We start from the raw sequence: 18,335 nt of genomic DNA on the forward strand, positions 1-18,335 counted from the left end.
AGGTCTATAATAACGTCATGTTTTCTAATTTTATAGATTGCTTTGCATGTATTTTCCAAAAAGGTTTTATTAGGAAAAGGTTAGACGAGAGGGTTGTTTGCTCGTCGACGGTGAAAATCGTGTAAATTTTAGGTTTCTTTACCTGGCAATCGTGAACAGTAGTGGCAACCACTGTGTTGGGCTTGATAGCCTTCATGTGCATCATCAGACCGAACTCCAGATCGCCATAGCCTAGTATAAACAAATACGCATATAATTACTTAAACAACACTAAAAAGAAGCACGATCTTAAATCAAAGTAATGATCAAATGTCTTACTCCTAACAACATGGTATGGAAACAGATTTAAACAATTGTATAGCAATTTTAAGAAATGTGGAATAAACAGTCGGTGTTATATTACCAAATATAACAAATATTTTTTTATAATATAGCAAAATGTTTTTATATTTTCTGTAAAATTTGCTCACCTCTTCCCTTGCCAATGCGGTATCCCTCCTTGGAGACCGCGACTGATCCCATCACAACCAAATCCAGCGAAACGGTGTCTTCTATGCCTGGCGACAAAAATGTAAACAGTTTAGGTACAAATAATTATTTTATCTACCTAAGATGAAAGATTCGTCTTATTTCAGCACAACGGTAATGGAACAACGAAGAGGAACCAGCAGTGACACATGAAACAAGTGCCGGCTAAACAATTGGTACATTTAAATGACGTTAATATTAAAATTTTAATTATTTGAGCTACAATTGTATAATCCTCATCCTCATATCGCTAATAATTGATACCATTGCAATTAAACCAAGGCTTTAAATCATCTTTGATTTTAATTTAGGACAAAACTTCCGCCTTATATTTAAATCCTTAACAAGATTTCATCATAACCTAACAAGATTCTCGTTCATAAGACACTGCGTCATTCAACAGGCCAAATAAACAGTTGACACATTTTTTGTACTTGCAAGGTCAAGCTTAACAAAAGAAGTACGCGCACCTGTATTTTGGTGACGTCATCCTTTAATGATATCTAAGATCTGACTACTTTGAAGCGGATCCCGTTAATGTAATGATAATACTGTACTTGATAAACGCTTTGCACTTAGTTGAATTTGTTTTAATCGATATTAATCGACCTTCGAACATGCATCGAATAGATTTTAGCAAAAATCTTTACAAACAGCTACAATAAAAACTTAACATACTATAATAGCAGACGAGTTTTTGTCATTATTTGTCACAACTTAATCACATATTAAGGCAAAAATAGTAGGTTTCTACGTTTTGTGATGGTTCCTCTCATGCTAGTATGAGCTCTATGAAAAAGTCTTTCTTTTAACTACAAAAAACCCTAGAAACTGTGTCTTTTCCTCCCATTTTACGGCGTTTCGCTTACCGATGCGGGTATCGATAGTAGTCATTAAATTAACCTTGTGAGAATTAATAAAATCGGCATACTAAGTATCTTACCAATAGGTTTCCCATAGGACTCCATTCCGTTACGCGAGACGGCCTTCCTGATGGCCGAGGGTCCAGTCTCTCCCTCAGGCAGCTCAAGCCGGTTCAGGAAGCCTTTCTGCAGACGTGGAACCGGCACGTACAGCGTCTTCTGCTGCTCCAAGCATAGTACCCTGGAAATAAGGTTTAATTAGAGTTATGGATTCAATTGTCAATTAGGTATAACTAACACCGGATTTAAGTAAAAAATCTATTTTCAGAAGTGTAATAAGGGAAGAAACACCAAGCTTGCTTAGAGATTCTGTCCGTTGGACTTTTGATGCTTTGGATAAATAATATATATAATATATCCTGGGACAACTCACACACGGGTATCGGATCCCAAGCTAAGCAGAGCTTGTGTTATGGTAACCAGACACCTGATAAACTTACTTAAAGGGCTCTTGCTTTTTTATCTAAGAAACTCTTACGAAGTTTCGCACTGTTGACACGACTATTCACCCAAAAAATGATACTATTAGAACAAAATCATTTTATTCGGCATTCCTAGGTAAAATAAGCAACATAATGACATTTATCTTGACCTTAAACAGTAAACCAAGATTAAATTCTATATGAAATACAAAGTAGATTGATCTATAGATACATGATTATATTTCTGCTAACGTCGCGTCTAATGTCTGATTATGATTATATTACATAAACCAACTATTTACAACGACGTCTCATATGATAAGCTAGTTATTTGTGCATTCGAGTTCATTAAATATCTGTATATGTTTTGACGGAGAATAAGTGTTTTCTAAGTTATTAATTATACAATGTCTTCTGCCAGCAACTTATCTTTAAATAAGGGTCAGGGTGAAAGATTCAGATTTTCCTTTAAATTTAACCCTACCAAGGAAAGGTTGTTAAACGTAGATCATCGTCGTTTTTCATATTAACATTTTCTTCTTAACGGTTGAATGGATTTTGACACACTTTGGTCTCACGATCTCTATTTCTTTCGGGGCGTTTATGAATACTCTTCAAGGAACATACCAAAAGTTATCGTTATATAATTGGTGTAGGTTAATAAAAGAAAATGCTTTATATTATTCTGCCAATCAGAGTAAAAATAGTTATAACTAGGATATGCAGTCGTTGTGAAATCTGCTGCTTGTATAGCGATTGCTTCAACACCTCACGCAACTGCTTCCAAATGTAATTTTTAAATTTACGTGTTTATTGCGTAATAAATAATTGTTTTGTACAACATTTCTAAGGCTTGGTTTCTGTACAGCTGTTTTATAATATAATGAAGCAGGCAATGGCTAGATGAGGAGTAAAGATTAGGTAACAATACTTCCCGTCGTTGTCAGAATAGAAATAAAATTTTAAAATGTATTGCGTACGTCACGTACCAGTTTTTTTTAAATGAATTTGCGTATTGCAAAGCTATTATTACATGGAAACTGGCATACCTGTTAATTTTTCTAAAGAACGAATTTTTATAAAGCCACATCTGAGGCCTAAGGGCGGTTAAAACTCTGTCACTAGGTTTGTACATCAACCACAAGGAAAGAAATTGTTTAACTATTATCAATATTTGGAACCATACAGATTTCCAAAAAAAATTGTTTATTTAATCATATCCCAAAATAGTCAATATTATCATCACGGACAATTATACATTAAGTGTATTATACATAGTTATAAGTTGACGAGTTATCATCGCGTTAATAAACAGGGTCATATTACTTACGGAATGCATTAAACACATGATACGTAGTATCTGATCAAAACAATGAAAATATTTATGGAATTCTGAGAATGGCTACTAAAAAGTACCTAAACGATAAGGCTCGTTATAATCTTGTATCTACTTTAATTAAATTATCTTGGATTCTAGAAGCATGTTGTTGCTAATCTATCCTTTAAAGATTATACTTTAAATACAATAATTGTCATTGTCATCTTACTTTTTAGTAACAACTGTAATTTTCTTGTGCCTAACATCACGAAGTATTAAATAAGGTACATATTATAAAACAAGGAACAACTTTTACTAAATAGTTATAAGAATATACTGATAAAGAACTTGTAAATTCCAGTCACATGCATAAGACACCCAGACTCAGAACAATCATTCGTGGATCACACAAATGCTTGGTCTATGGGGGTATCAAACCCGCGGTACATAACATAGCACGCATTTTAGGCATGACCGTCCTCTGTGAACGCATACTACCTATATAATAATACTACTACTTTCATACATTATAGTTACTATTTTTTATAGAAAAAATAGGTAGGTCTTTTTGGAGAAATAATTGCCATTGACTATGATAATCAATTACAAAAATAAAAGAAAACACTGATTAAAATGCAAGTAGTAAAAAATAATGTGCTTATACGGTACTTTAGTGAACCAAACAACAAATAAACTAAAACACTAGTCAGCTAAAATACACTACCGGTTAGGTAAGGTCAGTTTCTTTTATAATATTTTTCAAGAATCATAAACAAAATAGCCGTGTCGTAACAGATTCATTATACTCATATCGAATTATTGTTTGGAACGCATATATTTTCAGGTGTTGGTTATTTATGTAATAGAGTTATAAAACATTGAACGAAGAATGCGGTACCCAAGATATCGGTCATGGGTTGCGTAAGTAATCAATGTACGGGGGGGCTACCAGTACTTTTTAAACCTAGTGTTGTTGTTGTGGAAGGGAGACGGCTTATCGCATCTCTTAGGGCGGCGTCTCTTTTGCACAACTGTAATAATAGTTAAACAGCTGGTGGTAAGCTCCTGCAGTTACACTAGTTTTGGTATAAAAAGATAAATAGAACTAAATTCTATATTTTTATCAAGGAAAATAGTAAAACCTTAACTTTTCTATCAACAGGCTTATTAAATTGGATATTTCTAATAATCTATTTTTGAATTAGTAGTATTTTTATATGTTTTACTCTGTCTATGTTGTGTGTACACAAATAAATCGATGATCGATGATAAAAATACTTGACATAATGCTTATACTGTAGCAAACGTAGGTAGGGGTAGTCAAGTTCATGAGACCAAAAATCGCATATTTACAGCAATACGCTTTCCATCGGTTGATCGCGACGAGTATTTAACCACCTCTGGAAACGTTGACGCGCCCCTTCCCGCCTCAGAGTTACATATTGCATCGAACGATATTATAGCAACGCATAATAATGAACCGAGTTTCACTTTCCGTGCGTATTAAACAGGATATAATTATATTTTCAACCCGACTTCAATATATTGACAAGAATACACACGTTATTGTAAGAAGAAAAAAATAAAAAGATTCTTTGAGAATTGTTTACTAGGAATTAAAGAAAGTATAAGCCTGTAGAAGTAAAGTTTAAACCCGTACGAGAAAAAAAAAATATGACAGTGTTAGTAATATTTTAGTGTGATAGCTCATAAACACCGGAGTTATTACTTAGAACGAACGACATAATAAAGTGAAAACAATTCAAATGTAATACAAACAAATTTATGGCAGGATTATCCATCTAAAATCTTATTCTCTTCATTATAAGACGTATAGAAAATCTTCGATATAGAAGTGGGCTGTAAAACTTTAATTGCATTCCAACACATTCTTCACAGCAAATCAATGTTGTTCTCAATCGGCTGTGGTTTTTCTATGGCTAGTAACATATTTATTACACACAAGTCCCAAAAATATCAACCATTAATACTTCTGTTGGGTACTTATAGTAAAATTATATTATAATATATATGTTTATAATATAATAATATATGTTTATTTTAATAAGGGCCGATTTTTTAATCCCCCGATAACTGACCACCCTGACGAATATGTTTGACGTTTTGACAACTTTTGTGTAGAAAATATGTCAAACGGCCAATATTTATTCTGAGATAAAAGAAAAATCAGCCCGTAGAAGAATAAATTCAGTCGCGATCATCTTGCTCTCGTGTAAGAAGTGTGTAAGTGATAGAAGTTAACTGATGACTGAAAAAACGGCCCTAAGTATTAAAATAGACGCATCAAAAATACAACAATCAATGGGAACTTGTTTTAAATTTCATTAGGTACTGTACAAAAATGCATAACCTAAAACATTATTTACGTATGAAACAAACGTTTCTGACTCCTTTCACAACTTTCCGTGAATAGAAAGAGAAAGCGTAGATTCCTCAGAAAATCGTATCTAATTCTTTCAGTTGGACTATTTGGTTCGGTGAGACACCTCTATGCCGTAGTCTAAAATTAGCGTTGTATTATACGGGGTTCTGGAATGTGTCCCGTGCTAGCCGGCTAACTCAATTCAACTGTACGACGCGATAAAGGAACCTATCTTTATAAATTCGCGAGACTGGTGTGACTTCAACCGTACCGTACAAACGTCTGCTTGTTTGACGGTGTAAACGAAAAATCGCGCAGCTATTTTCACGACAACAAAGCGAGGCGACTGTAAAATTACATTGGGTGTGACGAGAAAATCGAAAGCTTACTATTAATTGCTAAAGAAATACTATCACGATTATTCTCTATGAATTAATTAGCCAACAGTGCCAGCACAATAAAGACAAATAAAGCCGTAAAACGTAAAACCTACAAAGAATAATAAAAACTGTTGCTTAACCCCGATATTTATTTTCACTGTATGCTGGTATAGCGCAATAGAAGCACATCATCTGCGAAGATTTTAAGTCTCTTTCTTGGTTCATGAGATAGGTATAACCTGGTGTTGACAGACAAACAGCGGACCCAGTTATAGTATTCCATTACCCATTAAATCAATGTGAATTCTGAAAATAATACACAACTTTTAAGTAAACGCTCAGTAACGAGAGACGATAAACAAATCATATTTTCTACGCTAGATATTCCAAGACAACAATTTTACTATGTGAAATGGATTGCATTTCGCGCCAATCGTCTCGGTCAGGTACAAACGCCGTCAATCAGCCACCGGCGCGGAACGTATCGCACGAAATAATGATATAAGAGGTACTAAACACAATAGTTATGTGCACAGCTTGTAGTCATGCTGAACTTTCTATAATATTTACTTCAATTAGTTTAACGCCGAAACTCAATATTTTTGGAAATTAACTCTATATTTTTAATATGAGACATCAATTGTATCCCTCTTTTCTAGTTAATGTAAGTCATAATCGCCTGCCACTCACGCGTTGTGCACGAATTTAATTATATACTTTTAACGTCCATACTGTTCTACATGATAGTCAATAATATTATTTAATACTAATGTAACCACTACTAACTTACTATTAACTTCGGGCGACCCGAAGAAAAGTGAAGAATTGGCAAAAAAATGTGGTAATACATGATTATGTACCAACTTATCTCACAAAGCTACAGACCATACAGGCGACCGTTGAATATTGGCTAATCCCTACTAATATTATAAATGCGAAAGTAACTCTGTCTGTCTCTCTGCTACGCTTTCACGTCTAAACCACTGAACGGATTTTAATGAAATTTGGTACAGAGATAGAATTGACCTTGAGGAAGAACATAGGATAGTTTATATCCCGGACTTTTGAGAGTTCTCTGGAAATACGAAACAAACGACCTCGACGCGGGCGAAGCCGCGGGTGAAAAGCTAGTATCACTATATAAGCTTTAATGTATCCAAAATCAGTGGAAAGGCCATGAATCTAATATCTAATAGACAGAAATTGTATTATAGGAGCTACGGATAAATGACATCACTGAAATCGTCACAAAGAAACTTTGAAAGAAGTTAGTTAATAAGGTCAATGGACGGTATTAAGAAAACAATCGTATAAGAACTAACCTCACAGCCTCTTGTGGCTTATCGGGGTTGACCTTCACGGTGGTAGCATTCTTGAAGACATCGAGCTCAGCCAGCTTGGCCGCGGCCTCCGGTGCCCCCTTGAAGTTCGGGATGCGGTTGTACACGGGGCGCGGGAACATGGCCAGCCCGTTGGTCTCCAAGTGGCGCCATACCTTCAGCCGGAACGAATGCTTAGTGATCTCCTCCGGTACCGCCTTCTTGGCTGGAAGATGGATGACACTCATTTTAGTAATAAGGTAGAAATTTTTGATAGAAAAGGGTGTTCATAAAACTGCTTCGAGACGGCACTGAATAATTCAGTGACATGATTTAGGGTCTAAACAGATGGGCCGCATTTCAACTGCAATACAACTGCAAATTTGCAGTTCGGATCAGTTTGAATGCAGGCCGTCTGTCTAGAGCCTTACTTATTAAACTTCCAAAAGGTGATCCAAAAAATGTTTGACAAAAATTTGAATTCTCAGGTCAACACGTGCTGTTGAACAATTTAGTTATTCGATTTATTTGAATTCGAGGCTAATTTTTATATTTAGCAGCCTTAAATCTTAAAAAAAAACCTTCCTGCAACTAACACTGCATGAAAAAAAATGACATTGATTATATTATTTGGACCAATCTCAATTGCAATAGGTCAAATAGGTGCGTCATTATCCTGTGCATAACTAGCCTTATAATTTAATAGTTTACAACTTACGTCTAATTTCAACATAATGTATACTCTGGTATGTGGTGTAGCATCTACCTACGCATTTAGACAAATGAGTTCTCATATCTCGTTTGGGTGCTCCGATTATGATTAGTGGCGCTTGCGTCGAATTGCACTTCATTTGGAATTCACACGTTGCTTTAGATGCAAATTATTACTATGATAATTAAAGGCAAAATTTCAAATTTAATAGGCATTGCGGTAAGCTAAAGCCGAATGCGAAAATTTAAAACAATTTTCATCTCAAAACATAAAATAAATGTTAATAATCTTTCTTTAAACTTCAGATAATGTTCGATATACAATAATGAATGAAAGAAAACTGGAATAAACTAAATGACCGTACAATTTCGAGTTCAACAACACTCTGCAGTATATACAGCGGGTAGCGAGTTGTAAACCCATAAATTGCTTAGACGCGTTTTGTTGTGTATTAAACCGTCTATTACCAACCTATATTGTGCTGGTAGATAAGTTTTATGAGCGACACACTTAATAAAGTGCCATGATTTACTTCCAGTGAGCTTTCAACTGCACTATATTAGTTTAGTTGAAATTACAGATTAATTTGTAGTCATTTGAAGTTCATTTTTAAATTGTCATATTATTGATCGTAAACATTTTTTTTTCTCGTTTTATACAATTTACTGTACTGCATATTTCATGTAAATAACGCGTTGTTATTTATGCGAGGTGGGCTCATGAATCGTTAATGCAAATCGAAAAGTTTACAAGTTCTGTCAATCGTATTTACACGCCTCAGAAGCAGTGATAGTGTTCCAAGGGTGATGTACCTCTGAATAACTTTGTTTTAATACAGCGTACAGAAAAACATTTGAAGGACCATTGGAAACCAATATTTAGAAGCAGCCGTCTATGAGTCAAATATTCTAATCAAGTTCCTTTATAACAAAAAATTAAAGTGCAATTAGTATTAGGTATTAAAAAGAAGAGTATTGGTGCATATTTCAATTTCAGATCGAATAAAGAAGTTTAATTTAAGACAAGGCGAGAACCGAAGGTCGGTCATACATAACCGAATCTACAAGTGAGTCAATGACCTCTATACATTTTTAAAACTATTCCTTACAAATGTTCAGTTATCCTTTTTACATGAAACATGGAAACGTGTATATGTTGTTTAAGGTTTCATACAAAGAAGGTCATATGGAACACTGTTACCAAGGCTCCGCTTGCACTTGACCGGATTTACATTCCGTAATTTGTAATAATTTGAGTGATGGTGATAGCCGGTAAAATCCGATGCAGTTGCGATGCTTCAGGGACGCTGATAGCTGTTTCAGCGTTGTAAGGGTATTTTTTTCAAATGAAAATGCATTAGTAGCAACACTGACGGAGGCTTATAAACATATAACAGTCACTTTAAATCGAATTTACAACTTTAATCCTTATTTTGTGTGCAGAAATACCCTGTGAAGTGTATTAGAATAGATGTAGGTAAACAGTGCTGGACGATCCACAATACGAACCGTAAAGTTTAAAAGAAAAACGTACTTGAATTATTGAAAAGGCTGTGTCAGAGCGAGTGCCCGTGTAAGAGGTTCTAAACTCCAAATACTAGATGCTCTATATTAGTCGATGCCAAAAAAAGTTGACCCTTGATATTTCAATCGTTATTTATTTATTTTTGTTTTTCTGAATGCGTCATAGTTTGAAATACAGTTTAGTACGGATGTAAGTGACTGTATGGCCCATATTTTATTAATGATCCGTATGTAAGCTATAAAAAATAAATACGGAATTGAAAAAAATATAAGCATTCCTGCTATGAATGCAAAAGTATCATTGACTTTTTTATATTTGTCATGGTTTTACGGAAAAAACTACTCAACCGATTTAGGTAAAATTTGGCACTAGGCTAGGATCGTAGGAGCCGTCATCAAAAGCTAGAATTTTCTATTCACATATTACAAAATAGTTACACAAACTAGAACCAATGAAATCTTATTTATTTAATTCATACTTTTGCATGCATTCAAGAATTCATTGTATATTAATTCTAATACTTATCGGCATGCCATGACGAAAGTTACGTGTAGTATAACGCGCAGTAGAACCGTGAAAACTAACGTGTTAAGTAAAATCTATTCAAGTATATAAATATTAAATCTATTTATACTGCAGAAGAAATCCTGGACATAGTTGTTTTAGACGCAATAGTGAAAATACATTATTTATTCTGTTGAGTCAGCACATTTATATTCATATTTTTCATTAAAAATGTAATTTATATAGAAATGAAAACGTTAACTTTTTCATTTTTATGCAAATAAATTAATTGTTAATAAACATTTGTGTCAACAGTAGGTACACAAGTCCAGAATAAAACGCGCCATAAATTATAATTATCATGTTACCTCCTTTTTGCTGTACCTTCTTGTTCTTTAAGCAGTATTCGAGCTGTTTACGGCTAAGTAATATTGCACTATACATACCAAAGTTCCACACATACACGTACATGTAATTAGAAAATGTTACATTGTGTGCTGTAAACTAGCTTACGCATCCGACCTGTACTCATTAAATTGACTAATGACCGTGTGCTTACAGCTTCGGCTACGTAATCTTTGAAGAATCAGAGCATCTACTTAGATAACGGAATAAAATGTTTATAAGAATCAAATTGAAGGAGCTCCTCATGTTGCCCAGGTAACTGGGTTGAGGGGGTCAAATAGGCAGTTGCTCCTCGTAAAACACTGGTACTTAGCTGAATCTAGTTAGACTGGCAGCCAACCCCAACATAGTTGGGAAAAGGTTAGACCGATGATGTTAAGAGGCAAATTGGAATTGCAATGTTTTTTCTTAAATATTTGTAAAAAGATTTCACAACAATTTCAAGTAAATACAAAAACAACTGACCAATATAAATTTTACTGGTTTAAAACCAATGACTTCAATATTATTTTTTTTTAGATGACCACACTAGCACCACTTTAGGCACCTTTTCCAATTGGAATTTCCAAAAGAATATTTGTAATTGATCAACAAATTAAAGACATACCAACCGGTAAATATTGTTTGTTTGAAGTATAAGTTGTCAATCATTAGATATTAGGTAAACCAAATACCTTCATTATAATATTTAACTCACATAGGAGTAAACATTTTATAGCATTTAATTAGAGTATTACCACATCTGTGATCATAAAACTACAAACAAAACAAAGAGGTTTTTAGGAATGAGTTAAAAGATTTCAGAACAGCAAATTGAAAAAAAAACTGACTTTGATTATAATGCCAGTGTCAGATAAAACTGTATTAAAAAGAAATAAATAATGCTGGCAAGATTTATAGCAAGAGTCATAGATATTGATTTATACCTGCTAGGTGTAGCCAGTCTAGCAACAAGTTAAAGAATAATTTTTAATGTATAAATACTTTTAAGCTCCATTCCATCTCAAAAAACTGGTGTCCTTTATCCCTAAGCAAAGTGGAAGGAAGGATATGTGGCAGTTGCCATGCAGTGGGATACAAATTGGAAACTAATTAGAATTGGTGCTTTCTTACAACTACTTAGCCTGCACTAGTTATAATACAAACTGTGAACACAACAATTTGCATAATTTAATTGATTAACATGCTATCTACCTACTTGAATATAATCAGAGATAATGTAAAAGTGTTGTTTTTTGTTGTTTACTTTATTATTGACATAATCAAAACATACTAAGCTTAGAGGTAACTATTACAAACCTGGTGAATAAAAATTACCCTCTATATCATTCATTGAACAAGATCTTATTTAAATGTAAATCAGATAGTTGGTTCGTTTTAAAGCTAGTTTTTTTTTATAGTTTAAAATTAAACTTACTCAATCCTACCACAAATTAATTACATAAATGATACTGTTATAACCATTACTTGCAATTTAACTTAGCATTAATAAATGTTCATGCAAGAGACACAAATTGACGATGTTTGCAATGATATAATTAATACAGAGATAAAGAAATACAAACATACCATATCAACAAGTAAATAATCAGGAAAGCTAAGAAGCTGATAAATTATTCAACCATGACCTATGCAGCCCACACTGAAATAAAATGGCTCGCTAATCATCAAATGTGGGTAGGCAGAAAAATAATTTACAAAATATTGCAGACTTACTCTTATTATAGATAGATCTATATAGATAGATGAGGCAATATTATGCACAAGTAGACCTTCAAACCAATGATTCAATGCAAATAGAAAATCTAAAATGACCTCACACATGCACACAACGGAGGTGGATTGATTTTTATATAACAATTAAGTGTAGCGCACCAACTTTCTTGCATTTTTTCATGTGACAAGATACCGCGGCGAATTGCGAGTACGATGTACTCGCAGCAATCCAATTGCCTAATAAATCAGTTGCATTTTTACAAAAAGAGGTGGGCAGAACACTAGAATGTGAGTCATGCTTCACACTCCAATTAAGCTACCCACAGTATCAATAATTGCAAACCGAGGAAACAACCGAAATCGCGATAATCGATGCACGAAACATTTAAACGCAAGTGAAATTACAACTGCAATCCGATTCTACATCATTTTTTAACATAAGTAGAAGAAACTTCGCAGTTTTCATCATCGATTAAATGCGGGTACATCGAAATACACGTGGTCCAACACGAGAAAAAAGCATTTCATGCATTTTTACATGATTTACGACTAGAATTTTCTCTAAATTAGTAAATAAAACAGTGGAATAATGATTGTTATTCCATTATTTTCAACAACAAATGTGAAACTTACTGTTTATCCGCCGCTGTCGGCGTGCCGTCTCCGTTCTGCATTTTGTTAATTTACCGCAATCGGGAGCTCTTCTGCAGGGATTCTGATGATCTAAACGAAAACCATCAAAATTATTATTTGCAAAATAAAATCCTTCTCCGCCGGACGGAACCGTCACACACAAAATAGAACGCGAAGTCGCGAATAAAAAACAAATGCAACCAACCTGCCAACAAAAAACGAATAGAGCTGTGCAAATATAAAACTAACACAAATGATACGTAATAGTAACAATAATCAACTAATTCGTTTTTTACGATTTTAATATTTACCTTAGTTGGAGCAGAAACTATAATATAAAAATCTTTATGTATTAAGGACTTGATTGCGGCTCAGTTTGTGAGCTTTTTATTTTAATTTCCCGTTTGTACATTTGACATTTGATATGACGTTTAGTGGATACATCTCTATTGGCAGTGGAACCAACATTACGGTAGAAATATAGGTAGTACGTTTTCTTTGACGAAGTAAATAATTGATATTGATATTGATTAGTACAAACGTTAAGAAGAAATCATTACCATAGCACCTTTAACATTATTACAGTAGTAAATCAATGGCTTTAAATTAATAATACAAATTTAGTAGTTAGTACTAAAAAGCGAAGTATAATACTTTTAAAGATTGAAATTATAGATCAATAGTAGTCAAAATAAAATCAAATCTAACTACAACACGCTGAGATAATATATTATTATACTTAGTTACATTATTCGCTTGTATTATGTATTTGTTTAAATATACGTTGAGACGTTTGCAATTTTAACTTCAAAATCACAATGCTCCTTACCTATAGTGGTAGATCTTGGAATCAAAGAATGTTTTCTAATTTTGCATCGATACATATTATTTACCTCTTAGGTATTTCATTATATCGGCATGAACTAGTCTACTATTTACTTTAAATGCACGCATCGCCGCGAGTTTTATTATAATCAATTTAATGATATATTATTTTAACTACATACTAACTCCTGCACGTCGCGTACAGAATTACACTACTAACATCAACTAGAGGTCAATAACCGCACGCGAAAAATAACGAGGTTGGTAGGTATATTTCGTTTTTCTTAGATTTTTCAGACAATTTATGGGAAACGACAAGCGACAGCTGTTGACCTATTTTCTCTTCTGTCTCATACAAAATAATCATTTTGTTTACGTTTAGAGATTTAGTCGATTATAAATAAAACTACTTATAGTTTTAACGTAAACATTTATTAAAAGCGTTAATAAATCGATTATCTGATGGTTTGCGACATGTGAAGCGGTGTAAGCATGAGTTCGAACGCCGCATCTTTCAGATTGGCGCCGCGGAGATTAGCTTCGTGGAGATCACTGCCCGATAAGTCACAACACTGAAAAGAAAAAAAAACAATGTAAAATTATTAAAACCAAAACTACGAAGAAGGTTTAATTGCAATTTTTGTGCATAACATTGTACTGACGTCCTTTCACAACAAATCCTTTAGAGGTCCATTAAAAAATCGAAAAAATCATAATTATGTACATTTGTAAATTATAAAAATGAATATTAAGAAATTATTACTTAATGTTCGAAAATAATAGAAAAAAACTCAATTCAAATGTACATGGTACATTCTGCAAAAGTTATGTCGCCAAGCTGTTATCGACTAAGAAGGGACAAATCGAAAAAACAAAATATCGATAATTTGTTGGAAAAATTTAACAAATGCTTAGAGTTTGTAGTTTATTTATATCAATCTGAATCTGATATAGCGTCAAGCGTATCTACAATCTGAGTCTGAACTGCAGGTATCAGTGGCATTTATTATTAACGGTTGGTCAAGAAAGACCTTGCGAACGAAATTACCTGGCTATATGACATGACATTTGCCTACAAAAACAGTGTTTTATCGAAATTGTTTCGCATCACTATTACCACTGTCAGTTAAAACGTCATAGGGATCATCATTCGGCGTGCGAACTATAGAAGATAAGCATAGTCAATTTTAGAGGTTTACTACTAGTTTTTTACGCTTTATTGCAAACGGTGGCTCAAGTCTGCGAGATATATCAAAATAATTTTGAAGTTGTTTTTGTTACGATCGCGATGCAGAGATGATATGAAGCCTTATTAAAATAAAGATCTTTATTTTATATTAGCTTTTCACCCGTGCTAAGGGTCGCTAGTTATATTATAATTAATAGTATATTAAGTAAGTACCTCCAAATCTGCCCCAGCTAAGACAGCAGCCCTAAGATCACAGTTTTGTAGGTTGGCATTCTTAAGTGTTGCCACCCGTAAATTAACGCCAGCCATATTGCTACCTTCTAGGTTGGCACCTGAAATAATAAATAGTATCGATCAATATACAGTTAGACAGAAACCAAGGACTGAGTTGATTAATAGGAATGATAACAATTTTTCTTTACTTTGTTTCTGTTAATATTGTATTTAATCCGTAAATTTAATAATTACTCAGGTAGAAATTATCTTTAGTGGTACACGGTGGTTGGATCTTTGCTTATGTACAAAAAGCTTGAGTTTGTATTTAGTTTCCATGTTTCCATGTAAACAAAATTATTATTGTAGATATTTCTAATTTAACCTTTTCTTACAGTAACGGTTCCAACTAGTGCCACGGCAGGTACTGGCGCTAGTATCGAGTTCAAGTTGTTCAAAGCAAATCAAATCGATTGGAGTTAACCTGTTGTTAGCATTCATAGTACCATGCTTGACTATACCTGTAGTCTGACTGTGGTCACGTCGTGTCTAAGAATATATACGACAGTCGTCAACGACATACATTCTCATACTCAGAAAATCCTCACACTAATTGCGCGGAATGCTCGAAAATATACCTTTATAACGCTAAATTAAGCTATATTTCTCTGAACGCTAATGCTTATCGACACACTCTAATGTATTGCAATAACTGTAGGTAATTCATAAACCACGCCAATATTACGAAACACTGTCTGGGCCCGCTAAATAGCTGTGACTTTGTGAGAAAATCAGTGAAAATATTCTAAAAATAATTAGGTACTTGTAAGAACTAACCTTTTAAATTAACACCTTCCATAACAGCCCTAGATCCCGCAGGATCTTCCATATTACAACCTTTTAAGTTGGCTCCTGAAACATAAAGCAACAGGAAATAGGATTATTGCTTGGGTGTTCATATAAGACCCTCATAATATTGTTTTTAGATCATGATTATTACTTATTTAAATCAAGAATTTTCTGTGTTATGAGACAATAACACCAACCATGTTTTCTTTTTTACAACTTTCACACTACACCATCTTGTCTCAAACTAAGCAGAGCTTGTATTATGAGTACTAGACAACTGATAAACATACTTATATATTTCTAAATGCATGCATATTATAATAGATAAATTACACCCAGACACAGAACAAATGATCGTGCTCATCACACATAGTCACATACATTTGTCCTAGGTGCCGGTCGGAATTGAACCCACAACCTCCAGCATAGCAGTCAAGTTCACTAACCACTAGACCAACAGGCCAGTCGTATGTTAATTCTATATCTCAACTAAACACATGTAAATATTCCATACCTTCCATATTAGCACACAATGCTTTGAGGCCCAATAACTGAGCCCCTTCAAGATTTGCGTGTGAGAGATCCGCGCGCTCCAAGCAGCAATGAGACAAGTTAGCTCCGCTTAAGTTGCATCGGGATAGACAGGCATACTGAAATTCATTACAATGTGGTGTTAGCAATAGTATTTAGAAGGAATCCTTTGGGGTCACTCAGGAACATCAAGGATAAGAATTAATATTCAAGTATTATCATAAATATTGTAAGACTGACTCATTATAATTTTTTTAATAATGGTTTATTCATATATCAAGAAGATTTTCAAGTTAACGTCTTCTTATTAATTTTTTCCTTTATGGCTCCTGTCATCGAGAAACTAGTTGGGCTTCTCTGAATTGATTGAATTGTGAAAATGTAATTTGAACAACAAAAACATATTTTTTTATGTGCACTTTTCTGCAGGATAACTCTATATTAAATGTTCTGATTATAAATTTAGTTCATTGAATATTAGACCTAAATTCTGCTTTGTTAGACATCTTATTTTGTAATGTTGAGTGTACACATATTGACTATTGAGTAAATAAAATAATTCAAAAATAGTTATTAAAACTTACCTTGAAGTTTATATACCTCAGATCCAGCCTATTAAGGTCTGCACCACTCAAGTTGACACCTTGAAACCGGAGCTCAGATGAAGTTGGTGTCATTATAATAGAGCGTACAACGTCCATCCGCGTCAATGCTTGGTTGATACCGCAACTGATCCTTGATTCCTCAATCAATTGGTTTAGTTGTGGGATCATTGAATCTATACCTAAAAGTGTATGGAGAAGTTGGGTGTTATATACCAGTATGTATTTAGCTATATAATAGCAATGTATACTTGACAGTAATCATTCACTTAATTGTGTAGTGCAGTGAATCATCAAGGAAAACTAATACATGACAATTTTACCTCAATTTTAAATTTCTCATCACAGATATCTCTTTCTCTCTCCCTCTCTGTCCAGTATTTTACAGTAGTAGTAGAAAGTATAGCCATTGTACTTACCATAAAATACTGCTTCTTCCATCACACCTCTAGGGTTAACATACTTATCTAATATCACAGCTCCATGCCTTAAATAATTCAGAATAGGCTCAAAATACTCCGGACTTCTGTCTATCAAATACGCTCCAATAGAATCTGTTGCACTTGGGTTCATTAAGTACACATTTTTATCCTCAGCAAACATTCTTGCTAACATCGACAAAGGTTCTTTAGCAGTTAGTGTCGCTCGAGATGTAGTGAAATGTTTCCCACCTACATTTAAAGTAACCCAATCATCGACTGCTTTACCTGGTTTTGACTGCTCACATAAACTAATGTCTTGCATTGATTTCTCAACATTTTCACAACTTTTTGAATCTCCCATACCATTATTACACAAATAAATATTTTCGTTATCTCTAAGCACTTGAACATCCTTAATTTCTGACCCGTTTGAGGAAAACAAGCGTAAACTGTTTACGTCTGTTTCAAAATGTTCTCCTATTTTTGATTTAAAAGTTAGTATGTCTTCGTCTTCCACAGCCACGAGTGTTCCATTTTTGTCGTCTTTGTTTCTGTAAACATTTACACGTTTCATAATAGGATTGCTTGCCTTTGTTACGTTGATTTTACTTATTTTCTACAAAATAAATGCACTGTTTGCTAAATTCCTGAAAGCAATTCACGGAATGACAGGTTGAAAACAGCTGTCAAAGTTTAAAAACAAAAATAAAGGAATCGAAACAGATGATAAAAACATTTAAATCGACTAACTTATTAATATTTTTTGTTCTATACATGTATTTTTTTAATCGAAATCAATCTAATCGAAATGTTAAATCGCGACCAACCTTTCAAATTAGTATATAATAATGAATGCATCAGCAATTCGCAAAATTTAACATTTTGCGTGTTGTTGGTGATTTTATCGATTTTTACAAGCACAAACATTTTATTTCAT

General features: G+C 33.7%; 2 protein-coding genes across 2 annotated transcripts; both read right to left on the bottom strand.

The window, feature by feature from the left end:
* Positions 1-4: 4 nt before the first annotated feature.
* LOC113495083 (methenyltetrahydrofolate synthase domain-containing protein-like) lies at positions 5-13,344 on the bottom strand. Its single transcript, XM_026873677.1, has 6 exons — positions 13,336-13,344; positions 12,768-12,972; positions 7,277-7,499; positions 1,472-1,632; positions 471-557; positions 5-231 (listed from the first exon to the last, which is right to left on the bottom strand). Exons 1-6 carry the CDS (start codon positions 13,342-13,344, stop codon positions 5-7), a joined length of 912 nt encoding a protein of 303 aa, XP_026729478.1.
* A 661-nt stretch (positions 13,345-14,005) lies between these two features.
* On the bottom strand, positions 14,006-18,063 carry LOC113495281 (BTB/POZ domain-containing protein KCTD9-like). Its single transcript, XM_026873947.1, has 6 exons — positions 17,396-18,063; positions 16,959-17,158; positions 16,358-16,493; positions 15,832-15,906; positions 14,995-15,113; positions 14,006-14,164 (listed from the first exon to the last, which is right to left on the bottom strand). The coding sequence occupies exons 1-6, from the start codon at positions 17,970-17,972 to the stop codon at positions 14,048-14,050; spliced, it is 1,224 nt and encodes a 407-aa protein (XP_026729748.1). The 5' UTR covers positions 17,973-18,063; the 3' UTR covers positions 14,006-14,047.
* Positions 18,064-18,335: the final 272 nt, after the last annotated feature.

This window comes from Trichoplusia ni, chromosome 6 (assembly GCF_003590095.1).
Source record: "Trichoplusia ni isolate ovarian cell line Hi5 chromosome 6, tn1, whole genome shotgun sequence".
Lineage (NCBI taxonomy): Eukaryota > Metazoa > Arthropoda > Insecta > Lepidoptera > Noctuidae > Trichoplusia > Trichoplusia ni.